The sequence below is a fragment of the Lichenostomus cassidix genome, chromosome 7 (assembly GCF_008360975.1).
Source record: "Lichenostomus cassidix isolate B80296 chromosome 7, HeHo_3.0, whole genome shotgun sequence".
NCBI lineage: Eukaryota > Metazoa > Chordata > Aves > Passeriformes > Meliphagidae > Lichenostomus > Lichenostomus cassidix.
In genome coordinates this window covers 3,779,377-3,796,679 of record NC_139488.1, presented here as the reverse complement: position 1 = coordinate 3,796,679, position 17,303 = coordinate 3,779,377, and the positions used below count along the sequence as shown (strand labels likewise).

At 44.8% G+C, this 17,303-nt stretch overlaps 1 protein-coding gene across 1 annotated transcript in view; it reads right to left on the bottom strand.

Moving 5' to 3' along the window:
* Positions 1-14,752, bottom strand: part of TRPM8 (transient receptor potential cation channel subfamily M member 8) — a 36,028-nt gene extending 21,276 nt beyond the window's left edge. Inside the window, exons 1-9 of the mRNA XM_085065836.1 lie at positions 14,641-14,752; positions 10,894-10,998; positions 9,725-9,798; positions 7,628-7,784; positions 4,544-4,721; positions 4,044-4,216; positions 3,258-3,432; positions 2,247-2,314; positions 460-657 (exon numbers count right to left, since the gene is read on the bottom strand). Of these exons, the coding sequence (XP_084921962.1) occupies positions 460-657; positions 2,247-2,314; positions 3,258-3,432; positions 4,044-4,216; positions 4,544-4,721; positions 7,628-7,784; positions 9,725-9,798; positions 10,894-10,998; positions 14,641-14,682 (1,170 nt within the window). The 5' untranslated portion in view covers positions 14,683-14,752. The remainder of the gene's footprint in view (positions 1-459; positions 658-2,246; positions 2,315-3,257; positions 3,433-4,043; positions 4,217-4,543; positions 4,722-7,627; positions 7,785-9,724; positions 9,799-10,893; positions 10,999-14,640) is intronic.
* Positions 14,753-17,303: the final 2,551 nt, after the last annotated feature.

Below are 17,303 nucleotides of genomic sequence, written 5' to 3'. Positions count from 1 at the left end.
CAAAAACAGAGATAATTGCTCACATAATGAAGCTTTACAGAGTTAAATTTCATTTTAGCACATAGAAGATCAATAATCTTGGCCATTTCTGATGCAGGAGGGGGTACACTCCAAAGCAGCCCAGCAGAAGCAGTGAGGAGCATGGTCCAACAGGGAACACTGCCTTCAGCAGCTCCACACTCCACAGGCAAGAGATCCTTCTGGAACCTTCTTAGCTTTCCTGCCACAAGACATGTGCTGACTTGATTGAGCACTGCTTTTGTTCCAATCCCCTTAGAGTGTGGAATTTTCCTTTTCCTTTTTTAACTCCACATGGATTTGACATGTCAATGGATATAACCCACATGGATATAACATCCTGCAGGTATCACCAGATAGCAACACCCCTGACTTGGAAGTCACCAGCTGCTCCCTCTGCCCTCCTCCCAACTTTCAGCTCCCACAGCTCCCCACACTCACCCACTTGATCCAGCTCTCAGTCTCCTCTTCTGAGAGCCTGGAAATGGTGCGAGGCAGGAACCTGAGCAAGCTCTCCTTGACACAGGAGGAAGCAAGAGTGCCTTCTGCCTCCACCAGGCTGGCAATTACATCAGCAATCCGGCCAGAGCCTTCCACCACCACACAGGGAATCTTGCTCTTGATGGCCACGTTGATGGACTAGGGAGGAAGAAAGGGAGATGTGATCACCTGAAGCATGACTGTGTTATTGGAGCCTGCTATCGGGTAAGGGAACCTAGAGAACATCAGAAAACCACAGACCACACCAGTATTTTTATTGTTATCCACTGATACATTACCAGTGACAACTCTTTAAAACATCATCCATCTAATGAGAAAGGGCTGTGAAGAACCCCACAGAAACTGAGGGTCAGAAATCGCCATCTGCCAAATTTTCATAGAATCACAGAACAGTTTGTGTTGGGAAGGATCCTAAAGCCAATCTTGTTCCACCCTGTACCACAGGCAGGAACACCTTCCACTAGACTAGACCACTGAGATTTAGAGTGGATCAGCAGATCAGGACCATTCCCAAGTGGAAATGGGCATTCAGGTCACACAACAGTGCTGCCAAGCTACAGTCACTGCTGGTTTATGGCACAGCATTGCTCAGCTGAGACCAAGGGCTCTGGATTTATTGGCTGGAGGCAGAAGCAACACTGTTTTACAGAGATAACTTCTGAAGCATCACGAGAACATCAAACTCTAATGTTACTGAAAGTCTCCAATAGCCACTTACATGATTTCTCACACAGCAACGTTGTACATGGATTAATACCAAGACAAAAACCTGCTGTAGTCATGCTGGAAGGACCACTAGCCCTCCTGCTGCAAACACCACAACAGGAGACATCAATTTAATTTGCATCACTACGCTGAGAACAGAGTCACAGGAACATAAGCTGGCTGCCAGCAAATTGTACAAAGAGTCGATGCAAGTTATCAAGCAGTGGAAAGATAGAACAGCTATTAGTTAGGAGACTTTCTTGAGAAAAAAAAGAAAAATCAGCTTGGAGTCAGCAAAACTGTGTGCATGTTCCTCCTGCCACTGGGAGAGTGGGTCTGTAACAAAAGAAAAATTTCCTTACCTATCAGCTAGATGAAAGTGGTTTTCTAAAGAAGGGTTCAGCTAAAGTGCATGTTTTACATCACAGGGAATTTAAAACAGAAGCTTGGAACAACTTTATTTCTCCTCCACTAAAGCTGATTCTTGTCATCATGCACCAGTCACAGAGACTGAGAAAGAGGGAGCCTTCCCTGGCCAGCACTGCTAGGACTGAGACATGGCAAGGACAAATATCCACAGCATGGAGCCTCCTGTGTCATTTGGGCTGATTGGAGACTCAATTCACTCATTGAACAAATGGCTTCACCTACAAATGAGCAGGGTACCAGACACAAGCGTCTCAGTGCACTAGTAACACCGAGAAATAAAAACTCAGCATGAGAGAAAACACCCTCAAGTTGCATCAAGGGAGGTTGAGGATCGATATCACGAAAAATTCTTCATGAAAAGGGTTGGAACAGGCTGTTGAAGGAAGTGGTGGAGTTACCATCCCTGGAAATTTTAACTGAAACAAATTTCATAAGCTTAAGTTGCAAACATAGACTTTCTATAGCAAGTGCTGGTCAAGCTTCAGTAAAAAATAGCCCTGCCTACTTCATCAAGTTTCCTTTGGAGTTATCAGTCTTCAATATTAGAGCAATGTCCCCACTGCCATTCCTGGAAATTATGAAAAGAAACTTACTTTCAAAGTCTCTTTCCCTCCACCTTGGGCAAAACACACAATTGGGATCTTCCCACCGTAATTCGATTCTGTGAAACATGCCAAAAGAAAAAAGAAGGAACAAGATTAAATCCATTAATGCAGTTAGAACAACTTATTTTTCCTGAGTACAGTGAAAGACTTTCCAAACCACTCATGGAAACACTAGTTTGCTGTTGATTTTGCCAGTTATTGACAGCTCTGTTTATAACAAAAACTCAGTTCTGCCTAACATTTTGCATAGCTGACTTCAAATACCCTTCTCCAACAGAAGCTTTTCCCACCCAGAAATTCTACATTTTACTATCTCCAACATCCTTAAAATGGGATTTTTTTGTATTTACCCACTACTTTGACTATTTTAAATCTCAGTAAAAGGTTCTTATCACAAATTCAAGATACAGAACTTCTTAGTTTACATTTTCAATTGTAAAAGACAGGTAAGAATCCCATAACTCTGGGAGCTAGTGTTTGAGAAACATTTCCCAAAAAACCCCAAACCCAAACAACGCCCCCAAAAGCTTTTTAAGAATTTCCTTTTAAGGTCTTTGATTATTTTTTTTTCCACTTTGGTAAGGAAGTGGGTGAAATAAAGTATTAAACAGCAGGTTGCAGATGACTCAATCATCCTCATACATAAGTATCTTTGGAAAAGCCTAATTTCAGCTCTTGTGTAGTTGTGCTCCAGCTACCTGGAATCCAGTACCAGGTGGGATGTGTACAGAAGGGTCAGCTTCCAAGAGGAAGGGAAGCAAGGGCTGTGTGGCTGAAAATAAGCCTTTGCTGTGACACAAAGGACTCAAAGAAAGGAAAATGAGGGGAGATGTTGCTCTGGGGAGGGTGGGTTGCTCCTGAAAGGGCTCAAGATGCAACGCAGTTAAAACACAGATCCCTTCCAGCTCAGCACCAAAGGATGCTGCCACTAATTTTTTATTCCCAGATAACCAGTGAGGATCAGCCCCAAAGCATGCAAGGACAGCAGAAGAAGGATACCTGGGATAACCCGCTCAGAAATGTACTTCTCCAGCTGGGTGCGCACTTTGGCCTCTATGGTGGGGTGCCCGTGGGTGCCGTTATCAACCAGCAAGAGATGGGTGTGGTTGTTGTCCAGGCAGTACAGGGGGTCTCTCTTCAGGTCATCCATGATGTAGTGGGCCAAGTAGTTCCCCTAGGAGCATGAGCACAGCATTTGACAGATTCAAGGACAAGCACTCAGCCACGTTATTTATGCTGCGGGACAATTTATCAGACATGTGCTATCGTGTTTAGTGGACAAGAAGACAAGGGGAGATACCCCAGGGTATCTGACAGGTAGGATGGCAGTATCAATGAAGGTCCTCAACAGCAGCAGCAGGTAGATGTCTTAGCTCATGGGAATCCCTACTGTGGGGGAGTGTGCAGGCATTTCAGAGCCAGAATAACCATGGAAGTGGTTATTCCCTGAAGCAACGCCAGACATGGAACTCGAGCAGCTGAACTCCCACAGACATGCCAAAATCTGGCACAGCTGAAATCCTCCTCACCAGGCCTAATGTGTGTGACTGCCTCAGGCATGAGAACATTTTACTTTCCTCCTGTGGTGGGAAGAGCTCCTGATGTTTTGAGGTTGAGCCTCCTCTTTCTTTCCCCACCAACCATCCATGTGGCACTTGAGGACATAGTTTAATGCTGAACATGGGGGCAGTGCTGGGCTGACAGCTGGATTTGATGATCTCAGAAGTCAGTTTTCCAACCTTAACATTAACCTCATGAAGGATTCCATGATGCTGAGTTCCTTACATCACTGTCAGCTGCACGGATGAGGGTTTCCCGGTTGGAGATCATGCCCCAGGCTGCGATGCCAATGGCCACCACGTTCTCCTCTGAGCTGCGGCTGATGGTGTTGTCTCTGACCACCTCCCCAATGTACTTCATCAGCCCATAGTGTGTTCCCCCGGTGAAAATCCAGGCTCCTGCAACAACACCCAATAGCCTGAGGGAACATAGCCAAACACCGACCCTCCCCAGGCGTTAAAGACACTACCCAAACCCCTTCTGTGACCTTTAGGAGTTTATTTTCCAATTAAACATGAAAGAGATGCTACACAACTCACCTTATGCTACCACAGGCATCCCCTGACTAACTCTCAGTCCTGTTGCTTCCAAACCATTATGTCACAAGTGTCCCAAGTGCAGAAGCAAACTGAACACTCTGCTTCCCCACTCACCCTCCGAGCTGCTACCTCTGCACCCCTGCTCTGCAGCAATAAAGTGACAGAGGCACCAAAGCAGGTGTTTACCCTTGGACTGGGCGATGTAGATGAGCCTGCTGAAGATCTTGCGCATGCGGGGCTTGAGCGCGAAGTTCTTGGCGCCGCCGGTGACGGAGATGACGAGGTTGGGGGTTTTCAGGTGCCAGTGCTGCGTCATGAGATCGTACAGAGTCTCTGAGTCTGTGTCACACGACAGGCGGATGTACTAGGGGGACAGAAAATAGGAGGACAAATATAGCTGGAGGTTAATAGAGGTGGCTGGGAACAACCATGGGATTGCGTTTTCTTCTCTGCTGTACAGCCTCGTTCCAAGAGCCAGCAGATGAAAGGCAAGGTGATGATGAAATCCTTGTTTCTTCCTCTGAAGCACCTTTATGCTTCCCCTGCAACCCAACCCACCTTCCTCTAGAGAAGGCAAGAGCAGCGACCTTGGGCTTCAAAGGAACTGTGCAAGGATGAACACACCACAAATAAAACAGCTCTAATTCTAACAGTGCTGTATATAGTTTAGATTATGAATCAGTGGCAGCATCGTTGCAAGTGAGCTAATAATAATGACAGTTGTATTTTGATTACACTATTCAAATAAATTCCAGGCTCCATGTGCATGGTGTCCCTACCCCAACACATACCCACTCAAGTACTTAGAGTAAAACACAAAAAAAAAAAACCCATCAAATATGTAGTAAAACTTGAACACTGTGCAAAGATGCCAAAAAGCACATAGGGAGATAATTTGCCTTCAGGTGGACTCAATATGTCTCCATTTTTGTAAAAGCCTCTCTGGCCTTGTCTTGCTTTGCTATTCAAAAGCCTCTTCAGAGTTTCATCACTGGTGTAAGGTACTTTAGGAAGGCTGCACAAGCCAAATCAGGGGATGAAAGGGAGTAGCTTGGATTTTAATTGTGGAGGATTTTGTTTTGATTGCCCAGTATTTGCAGGACAGAAAAATCAAAGGATTACTTTAAGGAAGAAATGTCCCCATCTTGAGACACACTGAAAAAACATTCATGTGTTCCAGGGCAGGAGGAGTTAAGGCATTTAAGGCACCACAGAGGATGCCAAGCAGGCTCCAGCAGCTACACAGGAGAGCTAAGGGACTCCCACAGCTTCTGCCCTAAGAAGCTTCAGCTGCATAAAGCTTTGGGTGTCTTTCTGGAGAGGATCCCTCACAGGAGAGAGGGGCTGCCAGGAAAATTGCCTGGTCAGCCCTGCTCACAGCAAACCCTGTCAGCTCCAGGGTGAGCTCCTCGGCTCAGCTGCCTCCCTCCTCCGAAGTGCAACGGTGCCATCTCCTGGTACTGCTGCGTGCTGCTCCCACACCACAGCCGTGATTCAGAGAAGCTTGCTTCGGGTCTGGGCTCCCAGAACATAAAATGTAGTCACTGTGATGATCTTGGATGTTACAGGGTCTGAGCAGCACGGCAGAAACAAAGAGCTCGAAAGCTGGACTTAGAGGGGAGAGACTTTATAGAATCTCTGAGTGGTTTGGGGTGGGAGGGACCTTAAAGCTCATCTCCTTCCACCCCCTGCCATGGGCAGAGACACCTTCTACTATCCCAGGTTGCTCCAAGCCCTGTCCAACCTGGCTTTGGTGACTTCCAGGGATCCAGGGGCAGCCACAGCTTCTCTGGGCACCCTGTACCAGGGCCTCCCCACTCTCACAGGGAAGAATTTCTTTCCAATATCCCATCTAACCCTGCCCTCTGGCAGTGGAAAGCCATTCCCCCTTGTCCTGTCATCTTGAGTCCTTCTCCAGCTCTCCTGGAACTCCTTTAGGCCCTGGAAGGGCCTCTAAGGTCTCCCTGGAGCCTTCTCTTCTCCAGGTGAACACCCCCAGCTCTGCCAGCCTGTCCTCAAACCTTTTAATGGGTCTGTTTACATCTCATTCCTGCTCAGAACTTCTTAGGCCTCATCTGTCCTAAAAAGCACAAGGCAGGGTATTAAACTTCCCATCCCTCACTGATAATTGACAGCAATTCTTAGTTTGAAGTCCTTCCCACTGCACGTGAATCAACAGAAAATGTTTGGCAATCCTCAAGAGCAGCAGGTACCTTGCTGTGCAGGGAATAAGAACAGGGAACAGAGATGTGATTCCAGCCAGCATTCTGATGGGATGGACTAGGAGACTTATATGCAGTGTTTGAACAAATTACGTTCTGAAATACACACAGTGGCCTTGAGAGTCCTCACAAAACAACTGTTGGCACACAAACTGATTTCCAAAGTTGGAAGTGGGGAAGACACAACCTAAGGAAAGAACACTTAACCTTTGACAAGACTGAAACATTGCAATAGAGCAAAGCATTTCTTGTTCCAGTAAAGTCATACAGCAGCTTCCAGCAAAGCAGTACAAGGCTAAAAGATGCATAGCAAGAAATATGTGAAGTACATGGATCTGTTTAAGCATGATCTGAAACTTTCAGTCTTATTTCCCACTGAAAGGCCTCTTATTTTTGCTACTTTGCATAAACAAAGCAAATTAATTTACATAGCAGGCTTTGATTTTCCTCATTTGTTTTGATTGTCTCAAGCAGCCTGCATTGGTGTTAAATATCAGCCGTTTAGAGGAGGCAGATGAGCTCAGCCACATGTGACTCCTCACAAGTATCAGTGTAAATCACCAGAAACAGCAACAGCAGCTATTTTCTTCTTCCCACACCTCCCGTTCCTACTCCAAGCAAAGATACAAGGAAAAACCAAAAACAGAATAAAACCTCTGAAGTTCCAGAGATATCTTACATCCCTCCAGAATTTACTCTCATTGTCACATCTCCAACCTGGAAACACTCAATATTCAACTAGTTACAGGCCTGAGCAAGCTGGTCTATGTGGATACAAAATAACACTTGAATATCACCTTCATTCACCGGTTCTCCTGCCATGCTTGGTAACAGAACCTCTTTTCACTCCCATCACCAACCAAACCAGCAAAAAACACAGAAGAAATTATCCTTTGTTACATATTTTCACGGCATGGGAAACAAGCTCACGTCCCTAGAAGCCTAACTCCTGCCATTAGAATAAAACCCATTTTGCCTTCCTAATTCTGAGGAGCTCCCACTTGTACCCAACCGGGACCTCATGAATATCCTTATTATATTCACTTACCTTTCCTCTTTTTCCCAGGTTTTCAAACTGAATGTCCCCAAAGGCATCAGTAGGAAGCTCCTTTGTGTGCTTTTTGTAGTTCCATTTTTCGGTGGTGTTAACCTGAGTGCCCTCTATGTGCTGATTTTCAGGGTATCCACATTTACACAAATTACCCCTGAAAGAAGAGTGAATAGCCATGAGACCCCTCAGGTATCCTGAGCACAGAAAACTGAGCTCTGACAGCAAGGAAAGCAGCAGGTGGAGCTACGGAACCAGATGTTTGTGGGGCTCTACTGGGATTTGCTACCTGAAAAAGCAAAGCAGCACCTAACCTCCCTTCTCCCCTATAACCTCCTTCTGCCCAGCACTGGGAAGGTGAATACAGCTCAGGAACCAGGCTGTGCTGAGGGAGGAGCTGGCACCTCTCATGAGCCTTACTTAAGTGACAAACCAGTGGTGTAATGTTACACTCTACAACTGAGCACTGAAGAAACTGAACCAAAACATGCCACCAGTGACCTCACCTGCTGATAACCTGAGGTGTACAAGGGCTTTCTTCCCCTTTTGTGCTCTTAACCACATAGGATAAGTTCACTGCACCTCCTCTCCCAGGTAGCAAGTGACAGGACAAGAGAAAAAAGCCTCAAGTTGTGCCAGAGAGGTGTAGATTGGATATTAGGAAAAAAACATCATGAAAATGGTTGCTAGGCATTGGAACAGACTGCCCAAGGTCGTGGTGGAGTCACCATCCCAGGGAGTATTCCAGAATCATGTGGATGGAGCACTGGAAGGCATGGTTTAGTGCTGGTGCTGGGCTGACTGATCTTGAAGGTTCTCCCCAATTTTAACAAATCTGTGATTCTACAATTGCTAAGTGCAATTGTTTTCCTCAGACTCAGGGTCTGGGTGGTGTCTAAGCACACACAAGACATTCATTCACATCAGGGAGGAAGGGGCCTCTGGTCTCTGAGGTTCTCCAGGCAGTTTGCTCTGTTCCTAGGGCTCTTCTCACCCAGCACATGCCTGGCACAGTGTGCAGGCACTGCCAGTGCTCTCTTCACCAACACAAACTGCATCGGGGCAGGAAGAATCTGCACTTGGGTTGTGCAGGACTAGTTGGGAAGGTTAGGAGAATTCTTTTCCTAGGAAAAGCTGCAGCTTTTGAAGTATTATGCATCCATGAAGTATTCTCCATAGCCCATACCCCTGCTTCCTCAGAGGACACAGAGAAGGGGTAATTGCTTGCTTCCTTTAGAGAGGTTTCTTCTACTCAGCTGTAACTCGCAAATCAAACCAGCTTACCTTAAAAATACCTAGACAAAAATAACCCAGCAAATTCTGCAACACTTTCCCAGGGGGCTTGCAGGAAGAGAAGCTGATGAGAACTAGCTCCTCCATCCTTTGTTGGTGCTTTGCCAGACATCCCATTTTTGGTGGCAGAGGAGGATCCTAAGTGAGACTTGCTGAAATGAGACTAATTTACCTCCCTCTCTCCAAGGCATTTTTCCTCCCAGCTTCAGAGAAGAGTGGGGTCAGAGAGCCCTCAGAGCTCCACATTACAATTTCTGCAGCTGTCTTACTTTGATCACTTTTCTCCTGAGACTAAAAAGCCCCAAAACCGCAAAGCAATGTTACAGTCTTTGAACTGGCACTGCACCGGTACCTGTGCTTGAAAATAGAGCCTTTATAATGTCCTGCCTTAAGAGAACATCTGCTTAAGCAAAACCTAGTGTCTGTGTAAAGGCTTGTGCATCAAATCCCTGATCTGGGTTTAAAAGCAAAACTAAATTATGCAAGCCTCTGATACATACCTACCTTGTCATACACCAATACCACTGCTGCATCCTTAAAAGTACCTATATATTGGCACAGTTATGCTTCAAATAGGGAATTTGATATTAAACCCTGTGACCGAGCTGCTGGAAGGTCAGACTCCTAGTTTTGCATCAAGTTATTGTAGAGTAACTCAAACAAGGAGACCAAGGTGAGATTGCACTGCTAGATTCAGACTCTAAACAAAAAACCCCAGAACTTTACTACCTGCCTTTGCAGACAGAAATACCCTCATCTTCCAGATGCCCATGCTTGCAAAACAAGAAAAAAATTTCTCCTTACATTGACTTGGTGTCTTTGGTAAAAAAGACACATTCTCTCTTCTTAAAGTTTTCTTGGATGAAGTTGACCAAATCCTGGAAAATAATTTTTAAAAGTTAATTTCTGATAACTCATAAAACACAAGATACCTCAGTAACAGCACAGTCAGTTTGAACACAAAGGTACTGCTTAAAACACTATGGGAAATATTCTTCCAATGGTAAAAGAAATAAAGATTAAAAAAGAGAAGACAGTGACGTTCTATAGGGTAGGGGCTGTTTTAATTCAACACACAAAGACCCCAGCAGGAGTCCAGAACAACTTCAAGTCCTGCTTTATGGGAGCTCAGTGGAATGTAAAATCTCTCCAGCTTGTTTAACCATTAACTCTCTTATTAACCTTGAAACTCCCTAGAGAAGTTTTCACGCTTGGGGAATGCAAATTCATCCCTAATCTGCCTCTGCTAGCTAAGAAAGCAAAGAGAAATTCTCACTTGCTGATAAAGAAAGGGCTAGGGGTTTTTTGTTTGCTTTCAAGCACAGCTTGGATTTGCAGGGCAAGGTTTCACTTGGGACAAAAAGGGAAGAACCGCAGCTATGGTTTAGTTTACCAGTTTGACACAACACTTGTGGTTAAACAGCAGGTAAAAGAAGTTATTCCAAGTAGGAAAAACATTACAAGCACAATATCCAAAACAAAGAAAATGGAAGGGAATTAATTCAACCAGTAAAACTCACAATGGTGCGAGACCACAAAAAAAAGGGTGGGGAAAGCACTTGCTAAAGTCCTAAGAATCAGTCATTAGGCCTTCTGCAAGCCCATCAGGAGCAGGGAATCTGCCAGGCAATTGCTGGGATCAGCAAATCGTTCAGGCATGAAAGGATGTTTAACATAACTTTATGGTGTCTGCCTTGGCCACCAAGCTGAGAGAAAAGCTTGGGGTGATTCTTTATACAGAGAAACTTGTCTCTGCTGAAACCTGAAAAGGGATTTAAATCCAGAAGTGACTAAGAAAGCACAATAAAGAGCTACAGGGTTCAAAAGGAGCACAATACACCCTTAGAGTTTCACCATGTCAGCTGCTGCTTGAAGGTCACTGGTTAGGAAAACGTCTCCCTAAAGGGAAAGGTGACAAACCCATCATCCTGCTGTGCCCCCTCCCAAAACACCGGGATGTACCAGGTACTCACAGCATCGCTGCAAGCCACGTCTATGCTGCGAGACATGCTGGAATAGAGGAGTCTGGTACTCTCAAAATTGCCATTTCTTCGGTGTCTCATGGTGCCCATGGAAACCTGGAAAAGCATGGCAGAGGGGGAGATGGAGTAGTACTACATAACAGCAAGGACACTTTGAGCCCTGAGAAGGCAAGGAAGAGGTTGTTTGAATCCAGCATGAAGAATTAGGAAGGGTATTTTTCCTAAAATGTTAAAGAAAAATTCAGAAAAAAATATTTTCATTTATTTCATACCAAAGATACTTTGTTTTTCCTTTCCCCTCTCCAAAAAAACTCCAAGTCAACAACCTTTCAGAAACGAACATACCTTATTTGCCATTCAATTCACTCCCACAACTCTTTTCTCTCTGATGAGCAAGCTCAGGACGTGGATATTCAGTGCCTATATACGTAAACAATCCTTAATCCAATGTATTTAAAAATTAAAGGGGATATTAAGACGAAACGTTTCAGATACGGAGGAAAAACTGCAGTGTTAAAGCAGTTGGCCCAGCAGGATCCCAGGAGCTGAGGAGCAGCACCCATCACTGATCCCAATCCTGGAACAAGGACAGTCAACATGTGCAAACTGAAGACTAAGTGGATTTAGAGGATATTGGATCCAAAAGTCAGGAAGTGACCTGTGAAAGCAAACACATTTCCAGCTGCCCTCTAAAGCAGATTTCTGTGCTGAAGTCACTGTCTTGGAAGGAGCATCACTGCACTTGCAGCAAAGCACAGAACAAAATCGTATTTATTCTACCACAAATACTTCAATTCCCTTCATATCACTTTGCAAATAACACTGGAAAAAGCCTTTCCCAGAAAGAAAAGCTGTCAGCCAGCTAGCATGGGGAGCTCAGAGCCTACTTTTCCTTCCACCACCGTTTTCTGTCCTGCCTTTTCCCTGGCTGTGTGCTCTGGGTTTGCCTCTGGGGTGACACTGCCACTGCACAGCACACAAAGCATCCCTCCGAGCCACAGCAACATTGAAGCATCACCCTGTAAATATAGAACCAGCAAGTGTGAAAATTTCCTTGGGGCACTCAACACAGTAGGAATGACACAAGCAGTGGGAAGCTGCAGTTGCAAACAGAGTGATGGAATGTGAAGTGACCAAGCCCCCCAAAGCACTAAGAAAGGCAAGTTTCCACAAAAACCATGTATATTTATGTGTTATAGTTATTTTAAAAATCCTTTGAAAAACACCTCGTGTTGAGGGGGAAAATGACTGACTCAGTATTGTTTACTGAGCATGGCAGAAGCCCTCAGCTACTTCCCCCAAATTCTGCAGCATGCCTGGGATATCCCTGTCACTCTATCACTAATAAGTGATGGAAGACCACAGAATAAGCCCTCATCTTCCTTCACAGCTTCTGTATGGAATAGGAATGAATTCAACCCAAGAAAGGCAAATAAAGGGCTGGAAGGCTGGGCCCAGAGAGGGCCTGGAACAGAATTCAATCCAGTCACCAGTGGGATTCCCCAGGGCTCAGCTTTGGGCCCAGTCCTGTTCAGTATTTTTGTCTTTATCAATGATCTGGATGAGGGGACTGAGGGCAGCCTCAGGAAGCTGCAGACACAGGTTGGTGGGATGTGACCTCATGGAGGGCAGGAAGGCTCTGCAGAGGGATCTGCACAGGCTGATCCACGGGCCAAGGGTGAACAAGGCCGAGGGCCATATCCTGTCCTTGGGTCACAACAACACCACGGAACACTCCAGGCTGGGGGAAGAGCAGCTGGAAAAGGCCCCGGGAGTGCTGGTGACACGGATGAATATGAGCCCAGGTGGGCAAGAGGCCAACAGCCCCTGGGCTGTGCCAGCCATGGAGTGGCCACAGCCACAGGGCAGTGCCTGTGCCCTGTGCTGGCCCTGCTGAGGCCCCTCGAGGGCTGTGTCCAGTTCTGGGCACTGCCAGAGGGACACAGAGGGGCTGCAGTGTGTCCAGGGAAGGGAACAGAGCTGGCGAAGGGGCTGGAGCAGCAGGAGCAGCTGAGGGAGCTGGGAAAGGAGCTCAGCCTGGAGCAAAGGAGGCTCAGGGGGACCTTGTGGCTCTGCACAGCTCCTGACAGGAGGGGACAGCCAGGGGGTCAGGCTGTGCTCCCAGGGAACAGGGACAGGAGGAGAGGGAACAGCCTCAGGCTGGGCCAGGGGAGGCTCAGGTTGGTTATTAGGAAAAAATTCATCACTGAAGAGGTTGTCAGGCATCAGAATTAAGGAGCTGCCCAGGGCAGTGGTGGGGTCACCTTCCACAGAGCCCCACCACAGGCATTTGGAATTCTCAGCCCAGAGGAACAACTACTAACCCCTTTCCTCTGAACCCCTCCCTGTTGAGTAATCTCTTCATAACTGATCCAAAACGTTAAAAAGACCAAGGAGGAAAACCTGACTGACAGAGAATAAGGGAGGGCGTGATAAGCCCCAAACCTGATCAGTAACAGTAACTGATAAAGGAACATGGAATGTGGGAATGTTTATTCCCAAGAGGTTATCTCTAACGGGGCAGGCTTATCAAATAGGATATGAAGGAAAAGAGGGAAGCTGTTTACAAAATACAGAGAGGCTTAAAGCTGGCAAACATCATAGAGACATGAAGAAACACCTTGTCAGTTCCAGGCAGCAACAAACTGGGGCTTGGCAGCTGATAAGGATGGAAACCTGAGGTTTAAGGACACTGGGAACTCTGCACGGGGATACATATTTCCTCATTTCCCAATAACCCAGAAAGCAATTCCTAATATTTCATATTAATGTCCAGTGTAAAGATGGCTTAAAAGCTGTAATTCCGGATAAAAGCCCTATAGAGGGAAATTACATTTTAGTCTGGATCTACGCAATTTATTTATTGACAGTTACACTTTTCTTGTTGATTTGTTTAATAAAGTTTAACACCAGAAAAGTAACCGTGGACATAACTGTACAGAGAGAAGATTAAAAGGAAACAAGGGCATTAAATTATTAATTGCAAACACTGCAGGATTTCAAGTTTGCCTTGCTGCTTTTGTAAATAATTGATAAAAAAGAACATGCAGCAAACAAACTGAAAAAAGTTAGCGAGAGTGCAAAGAAACCCCCTCAAAACCTGTGACTTAATTTTTAATTCTGAAAAGCCTCATTGATAGCATAGTGTTTAGCTGTTATCAGTGAGCGACGCTCATTATCTCCACGAGAGTTGGAGATAACACAACAATTATACATATTTTAAAAGACGTGACACAGTTAATGGAACAGGCAAACAGTTATTTTTCTATCACATTTCCAACCCATTAAATTAAATATACAAGATATTTAACGCATTGAAGCATAACTGTCTTAAAACAACACATTGAAAGTAATAACCATTAGATAAACACCAGAATAATCCTCTAAAGTGTAAGACTAATGTTACAATTTCCACAGCACTTCAAGGAGAATATTCCAAGGAAATCTTCAGCTTGGAGGTGACTTAAAAAAAGAAAATCTAGGTCTAAAAAGACAAATTAAGAAGTTTTAAAAAAAATCTGTCTGAAAAGGAAGATCAGCTCCATTCTCAGGAAGCTTCCAGATAAACGTAACCACTATGTCCATTAGCAATTCCCGACATTGGCTTTCCGTGAAACCTCTCAAACAGCACAGGATGTCGCCGAACTTCAGCTGCACCTCTCCCACGGTCTCAGCAAATTCAAAGTATATTCTCTTAAGGACAGAAAAGCCAACATTTAATCAGTAGCACAGACTTACCAAAGTCTCCAGAATCTGCCCCAGGACTCCTTCTGCAATCATGACTCCAAGAGGAAGGTTTTGAACTACTTGAGCTCCCAAAGCCCCACCTTTATCTGTGTCATGCCTTCCTTTTAAGGGAGGGAGGGATCATGCCCAGGAGCAAGGAACAGCAGGGTTATTCACCAGTTACTAATGAAGACTTAATTGCAGCAGGATGGAGGCAATAGCAGCTGCGGGTTATTTGTAAGAGATGTTGTCCCACCTGCTGCCCATGGACTGCAGGAACAGATCATACCGCAGCTCGGTTGTGTCAGCAGCAGCAGTAAAAAACCAGAAGTAAAAGAAAAAGCTTGCGGGAATAAATAATGAGATTTTAATGTAGCAGAAAATAATGAAGCAGTTGTAAAATCAACACCTATTAATCTAATTTACTACAAGGTTGTTGAAGCACTGTGGAGTGCAATAGAGAATTTTACAAGTGTTTTTACCCAACAAAAATCACACTCAGTTACTTATTTTTTTTTGTTTGACACTCAGGATGGACTAATCTGGTTTTCTCCTGTTTTTAACTCAGGTCAGAGCAACTTGTATTGCTGTGATACTCAGTGACTCCTTGGAGAGCAACCTGGAAGGGTCCCTGCCCATGGCAGGGAGTGGAAAAATTAAGGTTTTTGGTCCCTTCAAACCCAAATCATTCCAGAATTTTAAGTCTGAGTCAACTTTCCTTCTGTGATAGAAGGTAGCTTTATTTATCCTAAATCACATATTACCGTGGCATATACACATCTGCACTGTCATGAAATATCATTTAGGGGCTTCACCCCCTATGGCAGCATCTAACAGCTCCCTAAAAACACTGGTGTGTTCAGCACAAAGACAGAACACATCCAGTGATCCACTGCTCCTAAGGAACTCAGAGGAAATACAGATAAAGACTTGCAGCTAAATCTGAGAAGGAGCTAAATATATTGCTCCTTATGCATTTTCTGTCACCCTATTTCCCAAAAGCACCGTTTTCATGGACAGTGGCACTATGGTCATGCAGCAATGCTCCTGAAGCACTGAACATGAATCTTTACTGTGGTTTATACCTGCAGATAATCCCTTAATCACTGCTGTGTGAAACTAGCCTGGCTGGTAACTCTCAAGAAAAATAACTACTCAGTACATAAATGAGGAACTCAGTTATTCCTTTTAAAAAGTTGGTGCACAGTTGGGGAACAAACCCTACTGCCTGGTCTTCTTAGGAACAGCAAACCTGGAGAAGAGATAGATTTTTGGGGCCACTTGATGGTTCTCAAGTAAGAAATTTGGCATTCCAAACGTAAGTCTGAGATGCTCTCTGAATACATCAGGAGGTTTTTAGGGTAAAGATGATCAATATGTTTCAAAGACAAGATCTCCTCCATGGACAATAATTCACACTTCCCAGCATTCCTGCATTCTTGGTCCAAGATTACACATCCAGGTATTCCAAATCTACAGGAATATGTTAATATTTATTGTTTTCCAGCAAAATCAGGGCTGACTCCAGCAGAGAGATTTCAGTGAGAACTTGCCAAACTGCACAGCATGTCCTGTCTCTCCCAATTCACAGAAGTTATGTAACTCTGGTTTTGGACTAGACAGAGCTATTAGTGAACAATCAAAAGGTGTTGTTATGGATCCTGGCCAAAGATCTCCATGTCTTTCTGATGAATGAAATAAAAGATCTCATCCTCAGGATCAGAATCCTTGTTATCTATGCAGGAATCAAAATGCAGCAAGCACTTATATTACTAAGAAGTGGAAATTCACATAGATACAAAAATATTTTCCATTGTATTGAGAGCAGTGAAGAGACTGTAAAGAAAAGAGATTCTTCTGCATTTGAATAAGCCTGATGATTGTTTAAAAAGAAGTATAAAGCCAGAGAGCAGATGTAAGGAAAATGGTGCTTAAAGAGCTGCAGGATTTGAGCCCTGCAGCCCCCACTGTGCAGAAAAATAGGTTAAATGGGCTTTAATTCAGTGGCTGGCAGTAAATCACTTTCTATCCCAGAACCTGTGAAAGCTTGAGAGGGGCTTTTTATGGGTGAAGGGAGAATTGACAATGCACCTGTAAAATCAAGTAGTATCATAGAATCCCAGAATGGTTTGGGTTGAAAGGGACCTAAAAGCCCATCTCATTCTACCCCCTGCCATGGGCAGGGACACCTTCCACCATCCCACGTTGTCCCAAGCCCTGTCCAACCTGCCTTGGACACTTGCAGGGATCCAGGGGCAGCCACAGCTTCTCTGGGCACCCTGTGCCAGGGCCTGCCCACCCTCACAGGGAAGAGTTTCTTGCTAACATCTCATCTAAATCTCTCTTCTTTCAGTTTAAAACCACTTCCCCTTGTCCTATTACTATCTCCCTGTGCAATATATATTAACTTTCCTATGGAGTTCATTTTGTGGCGTTTATGTGTCTTTTTAAAATTAAGTTAGTCTCAGTTCACCACACCAAGCAAAACTTAATGCCAATAGCAACCTGGGATAGTGGAAGGTGTCCCTGCCCATGGCAGGGGGTAGAATAAGATGAGCTTTAAGGTCTCTTCCAACCCAAATTATTCTGTGATTCTATGATTATCCCACTGTTTCCAGACAATGGGATTTCTCCCCATGTATGTGGGATTTCAAAGCTTTGGTTCCACAGAATCC